This window comes from Micropterus dolomieu, linkage group LG18 (genome assembly GCF_021292245.1).
Source record: "Micropterus dolomieu isolate WLL.071019.BEF.003 ecotype Adirondacks linkage group LG18, ASM2129224v1, whole genome shotgun sequence".
Lineage (NCBI taxonomy): Eukaryota > Metazoa > Chordata > Actinopteri > Centrarchiformes > Centrarchidae > Micropterus > Micropterus dolomieu.
The window spans coordinates 8,982,587-9,009,506 of NC_060167.1; the positions used below are offsets into that span (position 1 = coordinate 8,982,587).

Genomic DNA, 26,920 nt, shown 5'->3' on the forward strand with positions numbered 1-26,920 from the left:
CACATTGTTACAGATAAACGTACAGGCACCCCTTTTTGGCTTCATTTGTGTTTTTTTTTTTATTAAACCACAGCGGAACCTTTCGCTTCAGCGGAAACAAGTGCGGAAGGAAAAGTCGTCAGGAGGAGTGCAGCCCCGGACAGAGTAAACGGTGACACCAGCTGGATACATGTGAGGTAAACATTAGTTGGTTTTTCCGTCGATATAAATTAAACCTGTTGATTGATCGTGACAGCTCAGTTATAAGTGAATGTGTTTTCAGATGTTGTTTATTTAGACTTTCTGTGCCGCTGTTTTAGTTCCTCCGAAGATTCAGTGAAGCTCTTCAGGCTGCTGGAGACGTTGAAATCCTCTAATCAAGAAGTTGCGTCCGTTGTGTTTCTTACTTTCCCTCTGTGAATATGGTTGTGATCATATGAATCTTATCATATTGATTTTTCTCGTTACATTTTTGTAGCTTACAAGTTTAGGTGCACCTACTTGCAGCTAATGCAGTTTATCAGCAGCTCTACAATAAAACATGCTTTGATGAAGTTAACTTATAATGCTCTGTTTTTGTTGAAACCGTCTAAGAAAGGCAATGCAACTCTACGGTCATTTAGGAGGATATAGTTTAATCAACACTTGACAAAACAAGTGTCTTATAAATATAAAGAGAGCCCGAGAGAGCCACCTGACACTCATATTGTGTTATTGATGATTCCTAAAGCTGTCACCACACACACACACACACACACACACACACACACACACACACACACACACACACACACACACCTCAAGAAAAATAAAGGGAACACTAAAATAACACATCCTAGTTCTGAATGAATGAAATAATCTCATTAAATACTCCTTTCTTTACATAGTTGAATGTGCTGACAACAAAATCACACAAATGATCAATGGAAATCAAATTTATCAACCCACGGATGTCTGGATTTGGAGTCACACTCAAAATCAAAGTGGAAAACCACACTACAGGCCGATCCAACTTTGATGTAATGTCCTTAAAACAAGTCAAAATGAGGCTCAGTAGTGTGTGTGGCCTCCACGTGCCTGTATGACCTCCCTACAACGCCTGGGCATGCCCCTGATGAGGTGGCGGATGGTCTCCTGAGGGATCTCCTCCCAGACCTGGACTAAAGCATCCGCCAACTCCTGTACGGTCTGTGGTACAACGTGGCGTTGGTGGATGGAGCGAGACATGATGTCCCAGATGTGCTCAATTGGATTCAGGTCTGGGGAACGGGCGGGCCAGTCCATAGCATCAATGCCTTCCTCTTGCAGGAACTGCTGACACACTCCAGCCACATGAGGTCTAGCATTGTCTTGCGTTAGGAGGAACCCAGGGCCAACCGCACCAGCATATGGTCTCTCAAGGGGTCTGAGGATCTCATCTCAGTACATAATGGCAGTCAGGCTACCTCTGGCGAGCACATGGAGGTTGTGTGGCCCTCCAAAGAAATGCCACCCTACACCATTACTGACCCACCGCCAAACCGGTCATGCTGGAGGATGTTGCAGGCAGCAGAATGTTCTCCACGGCGTCTCCAGACTCTGTCACGTCTGTCACATGTGCTCAGTGTGAACCTGCTTTCATTTGTGAAGAGCACAGGGCGCCAGTGGCAAATTTGCCGATCTTGGTGTTCTCTGGCAAATGCCAAACGTCCTGCACGGTGTGGGGCTGTAAGCACAACCCCCACCTGTGGACGTCGGGCCCTCATACCACCCTCATGGAGTCTGTTTCTGGCCGTTTGAGCAGACACATGCACATTTGTGGCCTGCTGGAGGTCATTTTGCAGGGCTCTGGTAGTGCTCCTTCCTGCTCCTCCTTGCTCAGAGGTAGAGGTCCTGCTGCTGGGTTGTTGCCCTCCTACGGCCTCCTCCACGTCTCCTGATGTACTGGCCTGTCTCCTGGGAGCGCCTCTGTGCTCTGGACACTACGCTGACAGACACAGCAAACCTTCTTGCCACAGCTCGCATTGATGTGCCATCCTGGTTGAGCTGCACTACCTGAGCCAATTGTGTGGGTTGTAGACTCCGTCTCATGCTACCACTAGAGTGAAAGCACCGCCAGCATTCAAAAGTGACCAAAACATCAGCCAGGAAGCATAGGAACTGAGAAGTGGTCTGTGGTCACCCCCTGCAGAACCACTCCTTTCTTACTAATTGACTATAATTTCCACCTGTTGTCTATTCCATTTGCACAACAGCATGTGAAATTGATTGTCAATCAGTGTTGCTTCCTAAGTGGACAGTTTGATTTCACAGGAGTGTGATTGACTTGGAGTTACATTGTGTCGTTTAAGTGTTCCCTTTATTTTTTTGAGCAGTGTATATACATTCCACAGAAAGTAATCATTCACACAGCCATTGGGAGCAATTTGTGGTTCAGTATCTTCCTCAATGACCCTTCGACATGCAGATTGGAGGCGCCAGGGTGTAAAACCACCAAGTTTATGGACAATGGTTTAACTTGGTGTTGGTTGTCTGTGCAGTCGGAGCAATGCGGCGGCTGTACGTCGGTGGGTTGAGCCACTCGATTACCCAGAAGGATTTGAAGGATCGATTTGGAAAGTTTGGAGATGTGGAGGATGTAGAGCTCCGGACCAGGAGGGACGAGGATGGTGAGGAATCCATTGCACACTCTGACGGCCATGTTAACAATAATGTCTAATTTTTAAATTCAATTTAATTTTGTTTATTCTTATGTTGTATTAAATGTTTTATACATTCTGAAATCTTACACTTTCTTGACATACATGTGTAATCCATCACGGTCAGCATTATCATTAAAGACTGTTGAAAAAATCCCTTTGGTGCATTCAAAGAAGCTCTGATAGCTGATATTTAAGAATCATCTGTTGAAAAGCAACTTTTATTAATGCAAGAAATAGAGTTTGAAGTAATAATGCTTATTTGTTTGTCTTAAATTTCAAAAACTATAGCTTGTCAGTGTGGAGTCTGGCTTGTGCCACTGGCATTATTACTGCAATATATAAATTGATCAATTTGAAAGATTTGTCACAGGTCTACTTACATGTCTCTATATTAAGAGCAATATTGAAGCGATCACAAGAATTAAATATCAAATGTACATTTAATACAGCAGTTTCTGATTCCATTTTTAAATTCAACTAAAAAAAATTAATTTAAAGACAGAATACGTTTTACAGAAAAATCTTTTATTCATTAATGCCCAAGTTGTTACAACCAGGTGGTAAGAGAGAAAGGAGAAACACAGAACACACACAAAAACAAATATACGAGCCTAGGGTCATAACACAAATGTATTTAAATTATTTTTAAGCTTTGTATCAATGAATTGATTAATTTCAAATAAACATAGGGGAAGTCTGCAATTATTCCATTAGCGCCGTCCAGACTCCATATATCAGTAGCATGTTTTTCATCAGTTGACCCTCAAATAGTAGACATTTTAGCTTCTTTAAACACACCAACAGAACTTTTTGCTCACAACAACGTCACCAAATGATTTATTTGCCAATGGTTGCCTGGAAGAAAGGAAATCTTAAAACAGATTTGGGAAATGTTCAGTGTGAATTTTAAGTACATGCGTGTTTGTGATAATCAAAATTAGATTTATCGTCCTATAGTGAACAGAAACATTTTTAGGCTTCTTTTGTAGAACTGGTTGTTGTGGTTCCATCGGGTATAAATCATATTTGTTGTTTATATTGTTTTTTTCAGAGGTTCCTCAGTGAGTTATATTTGCTCTGACTCTTGCTGTTCTTCTGCAGGTACTCCTTACAAAACTTTTGGCTACATTAACATCAACATTTCAGACGCAGATCTGAAGAAATGTAAGTGACAGCTGTCGTACTGCAAGAACCATCCATCTGTGTATGTCATTTAGTGTCATTGAACCATGAAGTTTTATTTTACCTATAACGGGAGAAAATACTACTGACCGGGAATTACAAACTTCAGTTTCTTTTCTTTAACCTGCATGTCAGTATCTTGAAACGAAACAGAATCAGAAAAATCACTGAACAATTCTGGTTCTGGAAAATATTCAAACATGATGATTTGTTTTGTGTTCGAGTCCTTTACATTGTGTTTCATTATAACTGACATAAGAGCTTGTGTTGTATCATCAGTATGTGATTAGTGCGTTTCCTCTGCAGGTTTGACGGTTCTGAACAAATCCAAATGGAAAGGAGGAACTCTACAGATTGAAACAGCCAAGGAGAGTTTCCTGCACAGGTAAAGTCTTTCTAATATTAACACGGAAATTACTATGCGGGGAGAGGAAGCTGATATATTTAACAAATCAATTAAACTTTAAATGGGGCTGGAACGTAAATTTAAAAAAAATCTTCCACTGATCTGCTGATTATTTTCTCGATTAATCGTTTTATCTGTAAAATGTCAGAAAAAAAAGTTTCTGTCAAAGGTGATGTATTCAGACGTCATGTTTTATTCGACCAACCATCCCAAACCCAAAGATATTTTTGCTTGACAAATGACTCAAACGATTGAAAGATTACCAAGATAGCTGTGATTTTGCACACACTTTAAGGAGGATCCCATACACTGTTTGATTTTTTTTGGTTCAGATCAGAACCAAACCCTCAACAGCAGATTTCTGTGTCAATGGCAAAGACACCAAATCTGTTTAAAACTTTTTTGACAAAGCTAAAACCCAAATCTTAACTTATAAAATGAAAGCAGGAGAGGAAGTAGTATGTAACCATCTGTTTAAAAAAATTTAAGTAGTTCTGTAGGATTAAGGCATTCTTTGATTCCAGTAATTCTTGATGGAGAAATGGCTCCTTACAGCAGCAGAGAGTTGATTAAGTAAAAATGATTCCGCCTCCCTGAACTACAGACTGATAATCTATGATAATAAATCCCATAGGGTGATGAGTGTGGTATTTGTGTCTTAGACTGGCTGAGGAGCGGCAGGTGGCAGAGGAGCAGCGCATCCAGCAGCCTGCAGCTGAGGACCACAGAGAGAAGATGCTGGACTCCCTGAGCAAATCCGGCGTGGACAACTTCACCATGAAGTCTGCGGTCCCGGGGACTGAAGTTCCAGGACACAAGGTCTTGTCATTGTGTTGAAATCAGATCCAGCAGAGCCCAAGCAATACTAATATGAACACATAACATTCATAAGAATCCTTAAAGTTTTTTACATTGTACAAATAAACTTGCTCTTTAATCGATCGGGAAAACTTAAAAGTGAAAGAACTTGAATTAATTTGTGCTTGAAAATTGCATGTTGTTAGAGAAGAGAGATGGAGAGTGGTGATGTTACTCTGTTGTTGTTCTACTGATGGAGACAGTGATAATTTGTCATTTATCTGACGCTTTTATCCAAAGCGACTTACAATTGCTATGTATGTCAGAGGTCGCACGCCTCTGGAGCAACTAGGGGTTAAGTGTCTTGCTCAGGGACACATTGGTGGGTGCCACAGTGGGAAGCAAACCTAGGTCTCCCACACCAAGGGAATGTGTCTTAACACATCCTACATGTTTATCTGTTGTCCTGTGGATGAGTTTGCAGAAACTAAGCAGGTGAAATTAGGAATAAAAGCCTGTCTCTATAATAAGGCCACTGAGGTTAGAAGAATGCCTCGGCCACTATTGGAGAGTTTACGTTAATCAGCTTTGTGACGCACAGCATCATGTGTGAGGATGGAGGTGTTTACTGTCTTCTGGGTGCTCTGGTTTCAGGACTGGGTGGTCAGTAAATTCGGACGAGTCCTCCCCGTCTTGCAGCTCCGGTGTCGGAAAGGCAGCAAAGCTCGAACCCTGAAGTACGACCCATCCAAATACAGCCACAACATCCGCAAGTTGGACCGGTCCACCGAAGACCAGCCAATACCGGTCACCCAGCTCACCTGGGAGGTACAGGGAGGGGATGATGACATCAGCAAGAAGAGGCGGGGAGAGTTCCCTCCGTATGAGCCATCGAGACCCAAGAAGAGTCGTACAGACACAGTCAACTCCCATAATGCTGTGGGCAGAACCAGGTAATCAATGTTTTCTGCTCCTAACAGTCCTACAGGTTTCTATAATATTTCTAACATTATTTTCCGGGATTCTCAAAAGTTGCTGCTAGTTTCTAAGATTCCAAGATCTTCCAAGTGGTATACTTAGGAGTTTCTGCTGGTTCTTTGGATTCTCAAAATTTACTGATCTCTACGATTCCTAAAACTTAAGAAGTCCCTGTTGGTTTCTAGGATTCCATATTTTTCACTTTATTGTTTTTCAGGAATTCTCCTAGGTTACGTCGAGCTCCTCTGATTTCCAAAACTATCTACTGGTTTCTGGGCTTGTTAGAAGTCACAGCTAGTTCCTGACATTCTGTATTTTCCAAATTCTTGGCAGGTTTATTAAGAGTGGCGTGTCTACTTGTTTACTGTATTCCCAAAAGTCCTTCCAGAAACTAGTAGAACTCTTTGAAAGTTCTTGTGATTCCCAAATCTTCCTAATGGTTATAAGAATTCTTATTATTTCTTACTTTATTCCCAAAATATTTTGCTGGTTGTAGATCGGCAAAAGGTCCGACTTGTTTCTGGGATTATCCGTCTCTACTAGTTAGTGGTCCGAAAACAGTCTTACTGATTTGGATGAGGGACGAAACATCTTCCAGTATCTTCAACCAAGTCCAGTTGCCCTTGATTTTAACCTTCGTTGGATAACTATGACCTGGATGACTGAGAATCTTCATAGGCATCAGTCTTACTGATTACTTTTAAAATTTTAAAAGGCCTCCATGATTCTCATTATCAAAAATGTTACATTTAATAAGGAAACTGATGAATTTCTTTGATCTTAAGCTTTTCTTTGGTTTTTGATGCATCAGCCTCAAATATATTTTGTGTCCAATGTTGCAAATACTGTATTATGTGTATTTAGTGCAAGATGGGAAAAACAGCATCATTACAAAGGAATTTGTTAACTTTTACATCAGTTATTTCACCTTCATTCACAATTACTTTATTGGTCTTTAAAAGTTACTTTTTCAGAACAATTATAAATATATTAGGTCTCAAATCAATTATAAGGACTTGAGTCTTGAGTTTTAACATTTACAGGTGAAACTCGAAAAATTAGCATATCGTGCAAAAGTTCATTTATTTCAGTAATTCAACTTAAAAGGTGAAACTAATATTATGTAGACTCACTACATGCAAAGTTAGATATTTCAAGCCTTTGATATAATTTCGATGATTATTGCGTACAGCTTATGAAAACCCCAAATTCAAAGTCTCAGAAAATTGGAATATTACACGAAATCAATAAAAAAAGGATTTTAAATACAGAAATGTCAGCCCTCTGAAACGTATAATCATGCATATGTACTCAGTACTTGGTTTGGGCCGCTTTTGCATGAATTACTGCCTCATTGCGGCGTGGCATGGATGCTATCAGCCTGTGGCACTGCTGAGGTGTTATGGAAGAACAGGATTCAATAGCAGCCTTCAGCTCTTCTGCATTGTTCGGTCTCATGTCTTTCATCTTTCTCTTGGCAATGCCCCATAGATTCTCTATGGGGTTCAGGTCAGGCCAGTTTGCTGGCCAATCAATCACAGTAATCCCATGGTCATTGAACCAGGTTTTGGTACTTTTGGCATTGTGGGCAAAATGAAGTCAGCATCTCCATAAAGCTCGTCTGCTGAAGGAAGCATAAAGTGCTCCAAAATGTCCTGGTAGACGGCTGCGCTGACTCTGGACTTAATAAAGCACTGTGGACCAACACCAGCAGATGACATGGCTCCCCCCCCAACAACACAGACTGGAAACTTCACACTGGACTTCAAGCATCTTGGATTGTGTGCCTCTCCATTCTTCCTCCAGACTCTGGGACCTTGGTTTCCAAATGAGATGCAAAATGTGCTCTCATCAGAAAAGAGGACTTTGGACCACTGAGAAACAGACTAGTTCTTTTTTTTCCTTTAGCCCAGGTAAGAAGCTTCTGACGTTGTTTGTTGTTCAGGAGCGGCTTGACAAGAGGAATACGACATTTGAAGCCCATGTCCAGGACCCGTCTGTGTGTGGTGGCTCTTGATGCAGTAACTCCAGCCTCAATCCACTCCTTGTGAAGCTCCCCGACACATTTGAATGGCCTTTTCCTGACAATCCTTTCCAGGCTACGGTCATCCCTGCTGTGTCATGCCCTCTTCCACACTTTTCCTTTCCACTTAACTTTCTATTAATGTGGCTTGATACAGCAGTTAGAGAACATCCAACTTATTTTGCAATTACCTTTTGAGGCTTTCACTCCTTGTGGACGGTGTCAATGATGATTTTCTGCACAACTGTCAGGTCAGCAGTCTTCCCCATGATTGTGAATCCCACTGAACCAGACTGAGAGACCAATTAAAGGCTCAGGAACCCTTTGCAGGTGTTTTGGATTAATTAGCTGATTAGATTGTGACACTTTGAGCCTACAATACTGAACCTTTTCACAATATTCTAATTTTCTGAGATTTTGAATTTGGGGTTTTCATAAGCTGTAAGCCATAATCATCAAAATTATATCAAATAAAGGCTTGAAATATCTCACTTTGCATGTAATGAGTCTATATAATATATTAGTTTCACCTTTTAAGTTGAATTACTGAAATAAATGAACTTTTGCACGATATGCAAATTTTTTGAGTTTCACCTGTACAGTAACTTGATCCCACTTCTGGGATATACACATGATGTTCTGGTCTCTTCCTCTTTAGATTTAAGCAGATGGATGACTCTGTCGATCACACCGAGGCTCATCAGTTCACCAACGGATATGAACTACCAACCAACCACAGACCGGCTCAGAGGAAGGGGGCTCTGACTGAAAGTGATATCGACTCAGACGAGGAAATCCACAGAATGGTGGCAGCTCAGAACACCTCCCATGATGCACTGCGGCATGAAGTGGAGGAGGATAACCTGGAAGTCGTCGGACTTGACTACTTGGTGAAGGGTGGACGTTTGCATCAGCAGCAGAAAGGTGATCTGTTTTAAACACCAACTCCTTTTTAATTTGAGAATTAAAAAGTGTCTCGTCAGCTTAAGAGAATGTAACGATATGTATGTTACCATACCAGTAAATCTGTGATAAGTTAGTACTGATATCCAAGTCAATTTATTGGGCAAATATTTAAGTAAATGTTACTGTAGCTCAGGATGTATCCGACGACCAGGTAAATATTCTTTTAAATATGCTGTAAAAATGTGACAAACTGTGCAAGAACAAGTTTTTCTTTGGGATTCCAGGCGGTCCAGATGATGATGAAGAGAATGGCTACGACTCCGCAGACACGGATGAACTCCTCGCCTCCAGGAAGCCTCCTCCTCCACCACAGGAGAGACTGACTCTGCCCACTGTTGAACATGTCTCAGGAAAGGACACAGGCAGGAAGAGAAAGACAAAGAAGAAAAATAAAGCTGGAGAGGAAGAGGACGATTCATCAGATGCTAAAGAACACCTCACCTCGAGGAAACCGTCCTCCACACAGCAGAGAGGAGATTCTGGTAAACAGAGTTCCCAAAGCCAATGTAAGAAGATGACAGTCCTCCCTGTTTTAAAACCCCCTTCCTCAGAATCAGATAGTGATGAGGATGATGAAGACGATGAGGAGTTAGAATCAACTGATTGCAGCTCAGATTCTGATTATGAAGCCATGTTTTCTAACGTCACCCGTCTGGAGATCTCGCTGGCTGATCTACAGATGCTAGCTGAAGAATCGCAGCAAACCTCTAAGACTGCAGCTCCCAGCATCCTCAGTGTCTCTTCTGAACAAGAAACTAATCTCACCCCGGGTCCTGCTGAACGACCTGCTCCCAAGCAAGGCACCACGCCGGAAGAGATCCTCGCCGCCATCATGGAGGAGGACAGCAGCGATGATGAACAGAAAAAGAAGAAAAGAAAAGCCGTCATGTCAACGTCGCTGCCCGCTTTCCAGGGAACGAGAGCGCTGAACGAGAATGAAGAGGGAACAGGAAGTAAGGTTAAAAAACAGAAGCTGGACTATGAAGCTCCTCAGCTGAACCTCAGAGAAACGGACAGCAAAACCAGCAGGACTCTGAGCGGACAGAAACATGCAGAACCCGAAACCTCAGAAAGCAGTGAGTACGAGGAAGAAGACAGTGAGGAGGAGGAGGAAGAGGAAGAAGAAGAAGAGAGGGAGGAGGAGAAAAGGGTGGAGGTGAAGAACATGGGTGCTCAAAGAGTTTTAAAACTGGTTCCAACTAAAGCTGCAGGAAATGCTGAGAAAAGCGAGACGGGTTCCTCCTCTAGCAGTGACGATGACGAGGAGGAGAGTATGAAGGCCAATCAGACTGCTGTTACAGCTAAAGCTACAGCAACGGCGTTACCTTCATCCTCCAGCTCCTCCGCTGAGGAAGAGGAGGACGAACAAGAGATCATTTCTGCTGAAGATGCTGCGAAAGCAGCACCCCCCACTGCTCCTCACAGTGAGTCCTTCGCGGAAGAAGAGGAGGATGAGGAGGAGGCTCCTTCTCGGGTGCCATTAGGAGCTAAAGAGGAAGAGGAGCGGCAGAGGAAGGCCAACCTGAGGAGGCTGGCTGCTGTCCATCAGAGACAGAAAGAGGCAGAAGAACACAAAAAGCTCATCCAGGGAGCTCTAGCCAACCTGGTGGGTGAAGAATGTGTGTTCAGTTCAGGTGTAGCCTAACGGGTTGGGGTTAGAATCAGGTTTAGGTTAGGTGGGTTAGAGCTGTGGGGTCTGGATTGGACCAAGAAAACCAAAAAATAGACTTAATATTTTATCATAATAAAATAATTAATTGGGTAATTTGATTGAGATTATAAAGTAATTTATTAAACTGAGTCTTGCCCTTGGTAAAAGATTAGGAAAAGATGCAGATTTATTAAGTTTGTATTGAAATGATGCATCCTAAGCCTCTGAATGGCCAGCTGTTATGTGTGTTACACAAGCAGTGCTTACTCATCTTAAAATGAAACCTGCAATAACTTGGCAACTGAGACATTTTCACATATTTATGTTGGTGTGGCGAACGTGTTCAGTTGCATGTTTCCACATCCAGCAGATTTGGAGCAACATAAACGTATTCAGAGTCGTTTTTAACGCCAATATCAATCTTCGTTAGGACACTCCAAAAGCAGGAGCAGGAAAACACATCGTCTTTGGCTCTGATGATGATGATGATGAGGCTGATGATGAAGATAAGCAGCAGATGACCTCAGAGATCACAGCGTCCAAGAAGACGCTATTCCAGGACAGCCAATCTGAGGACGAGGCATCAGACAGTGAGAACAACACAATAAAAGAAAAGGTGAGTGAGAACTAGGTCACATCGTATTTAGTTAGTTTAGAATGTACCAATGAATTTATGTAAATGCATGCTTTTATCTATTTATGAATTATTAGTCATTGATTTTCACTGGTGGAAGAAGTATTCAGATCATATAGGAACACTCATCCTTCAGTTTATCAAAACAATTTGGAGCTACATGTTTTTCACTGTACAGGAAAGGTATGAAAAATTTTAATCTGAAAACCACAACAACTAAGTTCACCACAGTGTATTATACAGTAAACGCTCAGTACAAAACCCACACTTCAACCACCAATTAATGAGTCCTTATCTCAGTTCAAATCTCCTAGGAGTCCATATTTCTGTATCCCAGTAAGCAAACAAAAAATACTCAGTTTGAGGTTCAATTCAACCCCTTACCATGCTGGTAAGCAGCGCGCTGGCTTTTTCAGACTTGTGAGTTTGGTTTGAAACGCTGTTTCACAGATATTTCCTGAGCTGACTGGGGGCTGTGTGTGTGACGCAGGCGCCGATCACCACAATACGCTTACCTTACTACACGTGTCTTTCTGTTGTGCATTTTCCTGTCCATCAATGCGGTGGATGGCTCGATAATTTACAATTTACCCGCGGGTGGCGGGTGCTACTTTCATTCCCTGTGTGTGATACTAAAATTTCTGTGGCATCAGCTTCTGTCAAGCTTAAGGCCATTGTACAACAACAGGTACAGTGTAACGTGTGAAGTTGATGCTTCGTCTGCACACTGCTTTACTCTGCTTTTATATCGCAAATGCAAGTAATTGTTCAGCCCTACTGAAAAGTAAATGGTAACTAAAGGTGTCAGACAAATGTAATGGAGTAAAAAGTTCAATATTTCTGAGATGTTCTGGAGTAGTTAGAACAAGTTACTTAGTTAGTAGAAGTTACAAAAAATGGATTTACTCATGTAAAGTGACAGTCTCTAATTTGTATTCTGTTCTTAGTAACATTCCACCACTGTTCACTTTTATGGATGATAACCTTTCAACAGTTTTCTCTCTGATACAAGTGACAGGAATTCAAACCCTAGATTAATTAGCTGTGGTTTAACTGTGTGTGTGTGTGTGTGTGTGTGTGCGTGGTCAGGTCCACATGAAGTCGTCTGTTCCTCAGCTGTTCAACGGCAGTGAGGATGAGGAGGATGGTGATGAAGAGGAGGATGGCAGCAGGTTTGACATCAGGCCTCAGTTTGAAGGTCGAGCAGGACTGAAGGTGAGAAAAAGTGCTGCTTTATATTCTTTTATAATTTTTATAACATTCCCATGCAAATCCACAATGCCCTCCGCCTAGAATCCAGATCACATCCTCTCCCAAGCAGGAAAGGAAAATGCCTGACCGTTAAAGAAAAAGCTTAAGGTGCTTAAAGTGCTAGATCAGAATAGTCAGAGGTCATCAAAGTCATCAGGGTTCATCCTCTGGGTGCTATAGATTTCGGAACCAGATTTCAAGTCTCATTGCATCGAGTTATCAGCGCTGTGATTGAACGCCTGCCTCTGATGTTGTTTGTTTGTGTATTATCCAGCTGATGGAGCTGCAATCTCGCTTTGGGACAGACGAGCGTTTCCGGATGGACTCTCGCTTCCTGGAGGAGGACAAGGATGAAGAAGAGGATTCAGGTGAGGTTTTGACTGGTGCTGGTGTTTGCGGGGGTCATAGTCAGAAAAGCAGGCCAAGACGGTGAGAAGGAAAGGTTGTTTTCTCGACAATGATGCAGAGGTCTGGTATGTTCTTTGTGCAAACTGTAGGTGAATCTAGTCCATAAATTTGTTGCTTGTTTCCCCCCAAGTATCAGTAATGTTAGCTAACATTACAAACAGAGACATAATGTTAGTGAAACATTGAGCTCATGCTGATAAGTGCAACAGATCAAACCGCTACATCAGCTTCAGAAGAAGAGATCATTTAGAGGTTTCGGCACGTACTATTTGACCAATCAGGAGGATACAATGTGAAACAGTGATTCCACAACGATGGATGCAGGTCGTTGAATATTAGACAGTAATACATTTTGTCATATTTTTTGTTTTCAAAAGTTATGTTAATTTTTATCTTGTTTTAACTACAAAAAAGGTTGTCTGGGAATATTTTCGTTATAGTTTTGTTTAGAAAATTAATTCTGGAGCCTTACTAGTAGCGGCACTAACTAATATAGACAGATAGATACGATAATGGGGTTGTTGAAATCTAAAAGGAAGATAAAATAGGAGCTTATCCTGCAGATGTGGAAATTCTCAGTTTCATTTCTATCAGGTCTGAAAATACACTTCATAAAGAGCAAGACGTGTTGGTTACATTATGTTTTAATACTGCTGAAAGATTTAATTAATTTTGTAATTATTAATAGCTCATTTTAATAAATTTGATTGTGCTCTAAAGTTTTATGTTGCATTCTACACTCACACAGATTATGTTTGTACTTTTCTCTCATTACAAAACACATTTTGTTTCATTTACATCCAGTTTTGTTTGTTGCACAGTCGGATGCCTGTTGGCCTGTTAGATGCTCTTTGTGGTGTACGCTGTGTTTTGTCTTGCTGGGGTTTTGTACACTGAAGTGAAACCTGTGAGCATCTCTACCCGGTGAATAAAACGACTGTTGATGATTCAGGGAAAAAGAGGAGTACGACGGAAGAAGACGAGGATCTGGAGGAGGAGAGGAAAAAGAACCTGTCCATCCTGCAGAGCATCCTCAGCAGCAGCAGCATCCTTGGCAGCAGCAAGACGGCCGGCAAGGCCAAGACCTTCAGGTCAGCCGCTCACACACAAGTCTGGATCACAGCCACTTCTGAACTGGAACATTTGATATTCAGTAGGAATAAATTCTAAAAAGGAAATGTTTGTGTTTGCAGAGATGTCTCAGCGCTGCATTACGACCCCAGCAGAGAGGAACATGCTGCGTTTGAGACCAAAACAGATGAACCCAAAGAGAGGTACGAACACAGAAACTATCTCAGCACTAATAGTGACCTTATTAACCAGATAGGATATCAGCCACACGTAAGACAGTATTCTTTGTTTTTGGTCTTGTTAACAAATCCCATGAGAAGAAAAAGATGTAAATCTTTAAAAAGGGCTCAGAAATATACAGCTTAATTTTTTAAAAGGGCTGTCATTTCCTAAAACAGCTGGTCACTGTAGTGTTTAGCATACATTACTCAAATAGGAGGAAAGATTGATGATAACTTGCTGAGGACTATTTTCAGCAGCGGATGAATCCACATTTAATTCTGCTGCATCAATTTTTCACGCTTTGAAAACCTAGAAAAACTCATCCAAACAAAATGTTCTTCAACTGATGTCCACATTATCACCTCAAACTGCACTCTAGTAAAACTGTCATGTGATCTGTTGTCTTCACAGCAAGTCAGCCAGAAAGAAGAAGAGGGAAGAGGCTCAGAAGCTTCCGGAGGTTTCTAAGGAGATTTACTACGACGTGTCTGGTGATCTAAAGGCCGTGTTCAGTGCGACGAAGGATGACGTCGCTGAAGGAGAGGAGGAGACAAACTGGGATCAAGAGGAAGAAGAGGAGGAAGGAGCGAAGGATGAAAAGCCGAACCCGCTGTCACCTCTCTTCTCAGCTGATCCCAGCGCTGAGTCTTCTGGATTTAAATTCTCCTTTTTTGGAGACGATGCAGAAACGGAGAATAGAGAGACAGGTAGGTCATATCTCGGATATTTCACACTGTCGGAGGGAAGATTTGTTATCCCAATTTTTTTAAATCTGTCTTTCTTTATCTCTGCAAGAAGAGTACAAGATAGAGAGCATCACGGCGCCAAAGGTGTCATGGCAGCAAGACCCACGTTTCCATGACAGCAGCTCAGAGGAGGATGAGGAAGAAAAGGAGGAAGATGAGGAGCACAGCAGCGTCGCCGCTAACATCGCAGAGTGAGGAAAAATTATGATTTAATCATGTAGCGGCTGTATGACCTGTTGTCCGATCGCATCAAAAGTCAAAGGGTCTCTATTAGGAGTGCAACGAACGACTGTTTTCAATTTGTGTTTTCTCAATTAATCAATGAATTGTTTTGTCTATGAAAAGTCAGAAAATAGTGAAAAGGGCTTGTTATAATTTCCCAAAGCCCTTGTTTTATCCGACAATCAGGCCAAAACCAAAATAAAGTAAATTTAGTATAATTTACGACATAGAAAAGCAGCAAACTCTGACACCTGAAAAACTAGAACAAGAGAATATTTGGCATTTATGCTATTAAAAATGACAAGATGATAATGATCAGTTGTCAAAATAGTTACCGATTTCAATTTTCTGTTGCTCGATGAATAGATTAATCGAATATTCGTTCGTCGCAGAAGTGAAAAAGTAGAGCTTGAGAGAGAAGTTCTCTACACTGATTGTCACACTGTCTGTTAAAGTTAAAATACTTGTAGGACGCAGTATGTTTGAGGTATGCTGAGGCTTTAACATTTACCTGTTGACCTGCGGTTTGACTGTTAAAGAGTGGGACAGTTATTCTAAAATCAAATGTCATCTGAATGTGTTTGTGTTACTGTTCACAGAGAGGAGACTCCTTCAAATGCAGATCGATTCTTCTTCTTCTTCCCTGAAGACAGCAGATTGATGGGTAAGATGATTTTTTATTTTTTTTTCCTGTTTTCAAGCAGCAGATTAAATCTTCATATATAATTTCATGATCCCAACATTGAAATGTTGTGCTGTTTCTTTAACGTTGATCTGCACGCTCTCTCTCTCTTCCATCAGAGGGTCCCAGGTTGTTCTGTCGGTCCTCTCACCTGGAGGAGCAGAAGGAGGAGTGGGAGGAGAGGAGGAGTGCCCTCAGACAGGTACACATCAGTTTACATGAGCTTCACACAGTAACGTTATCAAAAACAGTCGCACCTCGTTTACGTAGTGAAGTGAGAATTGCAAGAACTTTGTGCAAGACAGTTTTCTGTTTTGAAAATGTTTAAAGAGTAACACAATCTACTTTTTTGGGTTTGTAAATTATATGTACAGGCAATCTAGTAATTCTATCCTCTCTAGACTAAAAACATATCTGATGTTGCCTTGTACTCCACGACCCCCAAGTATAAGGCAATGTGTTGATCAGTGTTAGTGTTTGGGGCAAATCAGAGAAGGTAGAGACTCAGGTAAGTGTGTGGGTTTTAGTGGCATCTAGTGGTGAGGATCGCGAATTGCAACCTGATTGCAGCACAGCTCAGCCACAGCTCATCCCTCCCTTTCCAAGTGTGAAGGAGAAGCAACAGCATCCGACACGCTCTGTCGGGTGCTAAATAATAGGTGTGGTCCTCCATTTGTCCACATTTCACTTCTCTTCTTACTTCTAATACACTGGACCACTACTACTACCACTATTACTTCAACTTGTACTTCTTCTTTCTTCCTCGTGCGTATTCTACATGGTGACGAAACTCTGTAGCGCAGTTTGTCCGTTTGGGCTACTGTAGAAACATGGCAGCTATGATACCATGTAAGGGGACCTGCGGGGTATGTAGAAAGACGGGGCTCATTCTAAGGTAAAAAGTATAACGGTTTATTATGGAAGCGCATTACATTCACCAAAGACAAAAAAATTAGACCGCATATCTCATAATTACGGGAGATCGGGGTCTCGTAATTAATTATGAGAAGAGATAAAATCAATCCATCCATTGTGAACCACTTATCCTGTGTACAGCATCCAAGGGCATCACTTTGTGTTGAAAAGGGCTCAGATTAGGGGCGTGATGATACTCTTGGATCACGAGATGTGACAATGCACAAGCAGAGAAGATTTTTAACACTATTTGAAGAATGCTGAAATTTATGAGCGTGAGGCCTGGGGGTCCTCCAGAAAATTGTAGTATTAAACACTTAATGTCTCCAGAATGCAGGAAATTTCCTGCTCCAATTTATGGTGGAAATGTCTCTTTTTATGTAAAGGGAAACAAAACAAAAAATTCAGCTGGGAAGTGACAATTCATAAATATAAAAATATAACAGAATATAATGCAGTTATCAGCTGCTTGTTCTTTTTAGCTTAAGTCACTTTTTTAGGACAATGCACATTTGTTTCTTCTTTATTTAAATTGCATTGCATGTTTTCTTGTTGTACAAATAAACAGCATTTTAACTTGTTAGTTAACATTTCTTGGTGCAAGCTATTTTTCAGAACATTTTTAACAAATGCTTTCAAAATTTGATTGGGACAAAATCAGCCATTTCAAAATGTGGTGGGGACAAGTCCCCAGTGTAAATGACAGCTATGACTGCATCGCAGAGGGGCTGAAGCCAATCCTTGCTGATTTACGAGATAAGGTATCTAATTTTTTTCCCCTTTGGTGAATGCGAAGTGCTTCCAGTATTATGTAAGGTCTGGTTACACATGGTTACAGGTTCACTGAATGAAATAAAACCCTCTGCTACAGAAAGATCTTCACACACACCTTCATATGTCCAGCATGGCAGGAGTGTAGTCACATGATCAAACACAACCAACTGAGAGCAAGGCTCACCTAAGGAGGAACTGAAGAGTTCAGTTTTTATAGCTAAATAGCTTGAAGCTAAATACTTTCACTTGTTAAAGGACAATTACACATGTGCTCATATTCACAATTCTGAATACACATGTATGGTTTGAGAAACCTCTCCTCAAACACATTTGAACTAGTGATGGCATGGACTGAAACGGGGAAGATTTAACAAAGAGTTTTCTGCTTTCCTGTTCCACAGGAGTACCGCAAGAAACACAAGGATGCCCGGAAGAAGCTGAAAGCATCTCAGAAAACTTGAGGATTACGGGACGTGAAGTCTCTGTGTTTCAGAGGTTGCTGGTCAGGACTACAGAATCAGGAGCAGACAGATTATTTCTCTCTTGGCGCCATTTTGTGCCCCAGACTGATTTTTCTTTTCACAGTCAGCAACCAAATGGCTGCTGAAGACAAACATCAAGAGAAAGATCAAGTTCATCAGATTTATTTTTTATTTTAGTAAATACTCTATTTTGTGGTCAGTCATGGGAACGATGCTGCAAATGAACTTCTGGACAGTACGCAGCATCAGTCCGTCACAACTTCAGGGGACCCAACCTGTAATAAAATCAAGAAATAAACAACTTTTCTTAAGCTAGTTTTGGTCTTCTGTACCTCACAGGACCTGTTACTGTATCACAGTCGTCAGGCTTCTGGAGTCAAACTACTGAGACTAAAAAGACCGTTAATAGATCGGCAGACCTGGAAATGCTGCAGGTGTCGTCACGCTGTTCATTTGATGAGAAGCCTCAGTGTCCCTTTGTGCTGTGAAATAAAGTGAAATGAGATTTTGTTCATTTAAATATGAAGAAGCTTTCAGTTTGCGAGAATACACTTAGTTATAAAGTTGTATTGTTTATTTAAAAACAGAAGTGGGTCTCAGAGTGGCTCTACGTGATGGGCTAAAATGTTTGGGTTTTTTTCTAAGAACCCTCTCTTGTCTGCCTGAAACCGAATTCTGGTTTAAAAATTTTTTTTTTTTAATTAAACAAAAAGTTTATTTGTAATTATACACCTTGTAAGAATATTATCAATTGAAGCAAATAAAAGTCTTTAAAACTAGACAAACTAAACTTAGATAACTATGAATTGCGTGAGATCTATTTGACTGATCTACTTCTGCTTACAAACTGAAGACAATTACTAATTAATTACTAACAAATTGTTATATGTTTTATATAGTGATGTGAGTTAAAAACTAAAGTATCTAGCATATTCACGCTCAGAAAAGAAGTCTTCACTTTATCTCATGCTCATTTTTTTCCTCCTTATTTTGAAATGTGTGACCGGAAGAAGCTCCCAGTTGTCTTCACTGTGTTGATCCTGGTGAATAACAAGTGCTAAAGTGCGCAGGAGACTCAAAACTTCTCCTTCAGGACCAAAAGCGGGGTCGGACTGCGAGACGAACTGTTTTATGGACATTTTTTGTTTCAGGAGTCAAATGTTTGTTGCAGCACATGTCTGTAGGAGAGACAGATAACACGGACCAGTTAGTTCAAAGATCAGAAAAACATTTTTAAAAATGAGCCCGGTTTTGTGTCTTTTGGTTCTCTTTCTGCGGACCGCTGAGCTCCGTCACGTCCACGCAGCCCAGGACGCGCTGGAGGGGCAGCGGGCAGGGGATGCTGACGCGCCGGCTGCGGGGACCCTGGAGGCTCTGGACCGTATGGAAAGAGTTCCCGAGCTGAAGCGAGTCGCCCGAGGAGCCAAAGATAGGAATTTCGGGAAAAGAGACCCGCAATTACCGAGCAGTTACAGCCATCCGCGGCGGCACGACGACCCGAGCGGGTACTTCACCACACCGCGGAGCCACCGGGACGCCTCCGCCCCGCCGGGTAACTCTTCGTCAGGCCACGGGTCGGGGCTCCTCAACCCGCTGTTCCCGGTCACCGACGGCTCCTACTGGGCGTACGCAGTCATGCTGCTCGCCCTCGTGCTGTTCGCAGCTGGCATCGTTGGGAACCTCGCGCTCATGTGCATAGTGTGGCACAACTTCTACCTGAAGAGCGCGTGGAACTGCATCCTGGCGGGGCTCGCCTTCTGGGATTTCCTCGTGCTGTTCTTCTGCCTTCCCGTGGTCGTCTTCCATGAGCTCACATTGAAGAGGTTGCTGGGAGACCTGTCCTGTCGGCTCGTGCCCTACCTGGAGGTGAGGAGGATAGGTTGATTGTGCGCGTGAGTGTTCAGGTGGCGCACTTGTTGAAACATTTTACTCAAGTAAAGTTAATTTCCTGAAATTCTAGTATGACGAAACATCACGAGGTTAGAAATATTGTTAAATTAATAAACTTTTTATTTAAAATTGTTTATAGGGGAGACCGGGGTTGGTTGGCTCACCTTTCGTTCTGGCATGATTTAATATTCTAACCATAAGCATACCTCAGCTATAAATAAATATGTTTTAATGTACTCAAATGTTTTAAAATTAGGTGATTTGAACATCTCTCAGTAGTTCACCAGAAGGAAGGTCTAATTACTTTTGCCATTTACCATTAAAAAGAATAATTAACAATATAAACAACGTTTTTAATCTCAAAATACCCCAAGAAGCACAAATTCTTTAATCATTTAAAGGACTATTTATTGTTGCACAGGGTAACTCATGGTATAAATTAGCCAAATGATGATAGCTGAATGTTGGTACAGATATCTAGATATCTGTACCAATTCAGCTATTATGCAGCCATATTGAGGCAAAGAGATGTCAAACAAATCAAAAAGTTAAAACAAACAACTTAATGTGATGATAATTAATCAGTCCCCCCTTCCCCCGGTTTTAAAGTCATTGTAAATGTTTTCCAGTTTAATAAAGAGACATCCAGGACTGGGATGAATGGCCTGCTTGTGTCTTGTTGCACCTCAGACTCAGAGCAGTCTTTACTTTCAACAGACGCACTGTTATGGTCTGTGCTCAGCTGCCTGTAATGAACTGTCAGGGCAGGCCGGCTGGGGCCCCACATGAAGCGACTCTTATGCTTTCTTACTGTTCAGTGTGTAGAGATCCAAAACTAATTTTCAATAATGACACTAATGCTGTCTGTAACAAAAACAGGAGATCATGATAAAACAAATGTCGGGGGCCACTCTTCAGTCCTTTTATTAGTATTAAATACCAGTTCCAGTGTTTCTGCACTAGGATTTAATTTCTGGCAGAATGGAGATGGCTTCAAAACAACATAGAGGCTAGGGTTGCAATCATTTGATCTATTACATGTCAAAGAAATAGATGCCGATCACAGTCTAAAGTGACCTTTTAAGATAATAGTTTATGTAAAAGAGAGAAATCCCCACATGTGAGAGTCTGCAACTAGATTACGTTATTAATCAGCTAATCGTTTCAGCTCTAATGGAGACCTTCATGTTGGGAAATAAGATGAGTCCATATACTTTTAAATAATTTCCATTCCTTTATAGGGAAAATAGAGATGACACTCTGTGACTGGTGTTTGACTTCAGTTCCTTGTGTTAAATCTACAAGCAGTTTCATTTTCCAGAAACATTTTCATGAAAGAACTGCTTTAATTTAAATACGAGAATTGAACAAATGGAAAATGTGCTTTTCTTCGCTGTAACTTAAATTTTCTCCCCATCTATACATATGAGATTTTCTGATTCAGTGTCTTGCTCAAAGACACGTCGAGATGTGTACAAGAGGAGATGGGAATCGAACCGCCAACCTTTTATCAGTGGACTTGCTCTACACCCCCACCCTCACACTCAGTCATTGATCAGTGATTTGTAGAGCAATGACAAGATAAGATCAGATCTAGGACTGCAACTAATGATTATTATTTTGATTATCAAATAGTCTGCCAGCTATTTTCATGATTAATTAATTAATCATTTGGTCTATTTAATGTCAGCTCTAAAGCACAAGACATTTTGTCTGCTTGTTTTACTCAAGAAATTTGAACACAGTTGAAAACCCAAAGATATTAAATGTACAATATCATAAAACATAATAAAGCTGCATGTTCTCACAACTGAGAAGCTGGAACAAAGGAATGGAAATTTCAATCAACTAATCGATTTATTGTTTCAGGTCTTATCACATCATCACAATATGATTCTTCTGAAAGTTGATTATTTTATTGGAAGTAGTACTGCAACTTTATTGATTAATCAAAAGATTATTTTGTTGATTCATCATTGAGGCAATAAAATTTGAAAATAGTAAAAAAAAATCGATCCAAGTTTGACCGAATCCAAAGCCATCAGTCAAAACTCCCCAAAATGTTCATGTACAATAATATAAAACAGAAAAAAACAGGAAGTGCATTTTTGCTTGAAATATTGATTATCACAACAGTTGCCAGCTGACTAATTGACCAATCAGCTCTAACTAAAACTTTTTTCTACAGTCCAGAGGGTTATTTTAGTGAACATCTATAATGGAAATTAACCCTTCTGGAGATGTGACATAAAGTTGGTCCTGAAACCAGAGTTGTCTTTGTCGTATTTTATTCTGAAGCTTCAGAGGTACAAATCATAGAGAGTACAGAGCAGTCTGCAGGAGACTACAAAGAGGTGTGAATGAGTTTTTATAGAGCTGTATAGCGTGGTTGTTTATAGCTTCCGAAGCTGAGCAGAAAATGATTGTGAATGGCAGTTACTAAAACAATGCAGTCAATGAAACAGGAACTTTGTCTAACGCCTGTCAGATAGGGGCCCTGGGTCATTAACGTATATGAGAATAGACCAGCGGACAAGTACAGAGAATGCAGAAGTGAGAACAACCGAACTCACGGTGACCCGCGGTAAAGCACACAATGTTCTTCAGACATACATCAAACAATATACGAATCATACAATAATGCATTAAGATACATAAATTACACATCTAAGCCAATCAGTAGCTGAATTTAGACCCTCACAGTAATAATGTGTCACAGCCTGTTGGTTACTCATTGCAGAGTTTTCATTGGCTTCATCAGTCTCCTGTTTCTTGGATGCCGGCCTGTGGAGTACTTTCTTTTATTTTATTTTTTTTTTACGCCTACAGAGCTTTAAATCACTGAAGTGGACTTTTACTAATTTGTAATAACAGCTTGTACGAAGCAGTCTTTAACAAGGTCAGGCTGCTGCCCCCCTCTATTCTTTGTTGCTTCACCTATTTTTATGCTAATTCATTCATTCATTTCTTGCTAATTATTTAACTTTTTTTAAAGTGGACTTCAGCAGTTTGTGCTCTGAGCTCTGTATTCAGCAGTGTTTAAAGCAGGTCAGGCTGCCAGCTGCCCCTGTGCTCGTTTAGTTAAACTATTTTCATGCTAATTAGAGCTCTGTGGTAATTATCTTGAGTTGTGTCTTAACTGTTTGAGGTCATTAAGCACTCACAGAGGGAGGACAAGTCTCTGTAATGATAGTCTGTGTTTTGGGCCAAAACTACAGACTTTAATGTGCACGAGGCACCAATAACTGTCCCAAGTGTGTAAGCTAAGTGCCGTAATGGCTCTATTCCCTCTGTGGCTCCTTTTTATTTACCTATTTCTGTATTCTAAAGCTTTTCACAACCTAGGTCTTACGTAGTTTTGGCTAATTCACTTATAGGCTGTAAGGAAGAATTTAGTGTAGCATCTTTCACAGATCAAGGTAACAAAGTGCTTTACAAGAGAAACATCTAAAGAAACAACACTAAAATAAAACAACAAACAGTAAAAAATACCAACAATAAAACAGCTGTTGGCATAATAAGGCAGAGGAAAGCCTCAAATCTGTTCTTTAAGCAACAAAACAATTTAGACGGTCTGCAGGACGCTTTGTCTGAGTTCTCAGTCATGCTAACAGGCCACGTCAAACTGGAATCAGAGCAGCAACATGAATGAATACAGGTCAAGGGACAACCTGCAAGTAGCTCTGCTAAAAAAAAGTCTGTGCTGATATAAAAAAAACGTTCCCTTTTCAATAGCACTTTTTTATAAGGCAGCCTTTGTAAAGGATTTATACTTAGTAACACTACTGGCTTTATTAATGGTAATAAATAATTTACTACTACTATGTTTTTCACTTATTAGTTATGAATGAGAACAACATTTGGGCCAAATTGGCTATTGGACCTCTTGGAGGCATGGAGTGCATCCGGACTGATTGTCTTTTATAACATAACATAAACAAAAGTTGCAAGTCATGTTCATTTTTCCCATTGACACAGTTCTCCAGCACTTCAGTCTTTGATGGACGTGACACTCCTGGCTGAATCATCAGTAGAAAAGAGGAACAACTGTGTTAGAAAATATATCCTTTAATATAAAAGTGCAAGCATGTAAGGTTGCAAGGTTGGGAAAGCAACATGCATTCACAGAGCTTCAAATTCTGTTATTTGTGCCGCTAATGGCAGCTGAAGCTAAAGATTACATTGTGTACCGTTTCAATTAATTCACTTTTAGATTCTGAGAAAATTTTGGATTAATTCAGTAACTATGGCACCATGTTGTGTTCACTGCAATGAAGAAGACGTTTGAGTTCAGTACAGTTTTGCAACTCTATTAAAACAATACTTTAAACATTGTGGAAATATACTTTTTCTTTTTGTTTCTGAGGGTGAGGTTTTTCGATAGAATTCATTCTCCTAGTACGGAGCTGGGCTTTAGGGTAGTTGCGTGCTGGAACTAACTTTGACATTTACTGCAGACTTGATGGATGCGGGCAGCACAGTGGCGCAGTGGTTAACACTGTTGCTGGACAGCTAGGGGAGCTTCAGGATTTATAGAGTTCAAATTTGCAGTTTGAATGTTCTCCTGGTGGTTGTCTACCCTACCTCTCGCCCAATCTAAGCAGAGATAGGGTCCAGCCTCCTGCAATATAAAAAGACATAGATTATGCGTAGTTAAAGTAATTAAAAAATGTACTTATTTAACATTGAAGGGGTATTTCTGATGAATGAAAGAACTAGATAAAAAAGAACAATTGAGTGCCATGCTGGAGGGGGTCACCACCAGCAGGTGAGGATTTTTTCTCAAATGGGCAACTCAAACATTGTTCTTATTAATTGCTTATACTTATTCTTCTTATTAATTGCGTATTCCCCAAGAAACCTGTTCCATTGACCTTCATTTCCACACCTCTCTCTCACTTCTCTTTTAGGTGACCTCTCTGGGTGTGGCCACATTCAGCCTCTGTGCTCTGAGTATTGATCGCTTCCATGCGGCCACCAGCCCCGGGCCCCTTCAGAAGCCGAAGGTGGAGCCCTGCCAGTCCATCCTATCCAAGCTCTCCGTCATCTGGGTGGGCTCCATGGTGCTGGCCGCTCCTGAGCTGCTGCTATGGCAGCTCCTCCAGGAAAATGTCAGCCTGCCGACGCTCACCACTGACCTGCAGCAGAGCCAGTCGGGAGGCTCACTGATGGCTGCCTTCAGGGCCCGAACAGGCGCGTTCAAGGTGGATATCTGTGTTTGTGAGCCGTCTGTGGAGCTCCCAGAGAACATCTACTCTTTGGTGCTGACCTACCACGAGGCCCGCATGTGGTGGTTCTTTGGGTGCTACATCTGTTTGCCGCTGCTCTTCACCCTGGCCTGCGACTTGGTGACGAGGCAAGTGTTAGCCCAGCGTCTTCCACAGAAACCCGGCGGTGACAAGGTGACCGCCAGATGCTCTTCCTCTTCGACAAAGAAGAAGCAGCATGTGAGGGAGCAGAGGCTGCGTACCACTGTGATGGCACTCACCATCTTGTACATCACATGCAACCTGCCGGAGAGCATTTGTAACATCACCCTGGCGTATGTCTCTGCCCAGGTGTCCTCTGCGCTTCCGGCTCTGGCTCTGCCAGCACTGAGTCTGATTGGACAGTTCCTGCTATTTGTGCGTTGCTCTGCGACACCGGTATTGCTACTTTTCCTGTGTCGCTCGCTGGGCCAGGCTTTCATGGACTGCTGCTGCTGCTGCTGTGAAGAGTGCCTCCCCGATGGCAACTCCTCTTCATCGTCATCTGCTTCAACCACCGCCACCTCCAACCTCTCCTCACCCACATCGCCTTCTCCATCCTCCCTGTCTCCTTCCAGCAAAGAGGAGACGAAGAGCATGTTGATGACAGAACCAGCAGTCTGCTATGACACAGCGAAAGACTCTTCGACAGCTATCGGGACGCCCTGCTGAGGTCCAGAACTGTATTTAGCTGCAAATAACTTTAAAGGATGATTTAGTTTTTTTTGCATCTTGGGTCCTATTTTCTTAGTTTTGTCCACCATTTCTAACAGCTATAACTATATTGTACTCACTATTTATGAAGTGAATAGCAGTGATCTGGTGATTTACTACGAAGAAGTCGGACGGGTCGAGAAACACAAACAGACAGACAGAAAACAAACAACAGTTCAGATCACACTATATAGTCAAAAGTTTGTGGACACCCTGTCTCAGTCTGTTTTTCTTGATTTGGTCTAGGCCTCTTAGTTCCTATAAAGGAGCCTCTTTATGCTACTTATGATACTTTGGACAGTAGTGTGCTTCCAGCTTTGTGCCAAATGGCTTTCGTGTTCCTAGAGATAATCTCCCTGTGCAAAATAAATCCATACAGATATTGTTTCCCAGTGTGGTGTGTAAGATCTTAAGTGGTCTGCCAAGAGCACTGATCTCAACCCTATCCAACACCTTTGGGATGGATTGGAGCCCAGACTGGGAGCCAGACTTGATCATCAGTGTTGGAGCTCACTGATGCTCTTGTCGCTGAATGGGAGTAAATCCCTGAAGCCAGGTTCCAACATCTGCAGGATAGTCTGAAACTAGAAGGGTGCAGGTTATTATAGCTACAGATTAATGCCCATGGTTTTTGAAATCACATATTCAACTATCAAAATATTAATCTATAAAATATTTGAGACTAATGTTCAGGCATCCCGATACTTTGTTGGGTTGTTCACACACACTTGGTCATGTCTAAACCACTTTATTTTAAAGCTACAACTAGGGATGAAACTATATGAAAATTTCATATCACGATTATAGTGACCAAAATTATCACAGTTATCAGTATTATCACGGTATTGTAAAAATGTGCCAGAAAATATTAAAATGTGCTGATACACACACTGAAATCATTTCAACAAGTTTTATATTGAAAACTACAAATACAATTGCCATTTTGTTTGCATAAAAAATAAAATAACAGAAAATACCTTTTGTAAACATATCTAAGTG

General features: G+C 41.3%; 2 protein-coding genes and 1 long non-coding RNA gene across 5 annotated transcripts; 2 read left to right on the forward strand and 1 right to left on the reverse strand.

Moving 5' to 3' along the window:
- Positions 1 to 32: 32 nt before the first annotated feature.
- On the forward strand, positions 33 to 18,382 carry nol8 (nucleolar protein 8). Of its 3 annotated transcripts, XM_046076542.1 has the most exons (18): positions 33 to 176; positions 2,499 to 2,627; positions 3,762 to 3,824; positions 4,149 to 4,227; positions 4,911 to 5,067; positions 5,701 to 5,999; positions 8,706 to 8,971; positions 9,238 to 10,619; positions 11,095 to 11,280; positions 12,388 to 12,513; positions 12,824 to 12,917; positions 13,910 to 14,048; positions 14,151 to 14,231; positions 14,662 to 14,957; positions 15,046 to 15,187; positions 15,818 to 15,882; positions 16,020 to 16,102; positions 17,991 to 18,382. In XM_046076542.1, the coding sequence occupies exons 2-18, from the start codon at positions 2,507 to 2,509 to the stop codon at positions 18,048 to 18,050; spliced, it is 3,639 nt and encodes a 1,212-aa protein (XP_045932498.1). In that variant the 5' UTR covers positions 33 to 176; positions 2,499 to 2,506; the 3' UTR covers positions 18,051 to 18,382. The 3 variants fall into 3 exon arrangements, with proteins under 3 accessions (XP_045932498.1, XP_045932497.1, XP_045932499.1); XM_046076541.1 differs by lacking the exon at positions 33 to 176 and having other exon boundaries at positions 2,345 to 2,627; XM_046076543.1 differs by lacking the exon at positions 33 to 176 and having other exon boundaries at positions 2,345 to 2,627; positions 15,049 to 15,187.
- Positions 18,127 to 19,962, reverse strand: LOC123987557. The gene is made up of 3 exons (XR_006829151.1): positions 19,534 to 19,962; positions 18,491 to 18,553; positions 18,127 to 18,346 (listed from the first exon to the last, which is right to left on the reverse strand). It is a non-coding gene; the product is annotated as an uncharacterized LOC123987557 (long non-coding RNA).
- Positions 18,743 to 26,308, forward strand: gpr37l1a (G protein-coupled receptor 37 like 1a). The gene is made up of 2 exons (XM_046076549.1): positions 18,743 to 19,937; positions 24,872 to 26,308. The coding sequence occupies exons 1-2, from the start codon at positions 19,311 to 19,313 to the stop codon at positions 25,877 to 25,879; spliced, it is 1,635 nt and encodes a 544-aa protein (XP_045932505.1). The 5' UTR covers positions 18,743 to 19,310; the 3' UTR covers positions 25,880 to 26,308.
- Positions 26,309 to 26,920: the final 612 nt, after the last annotated feature.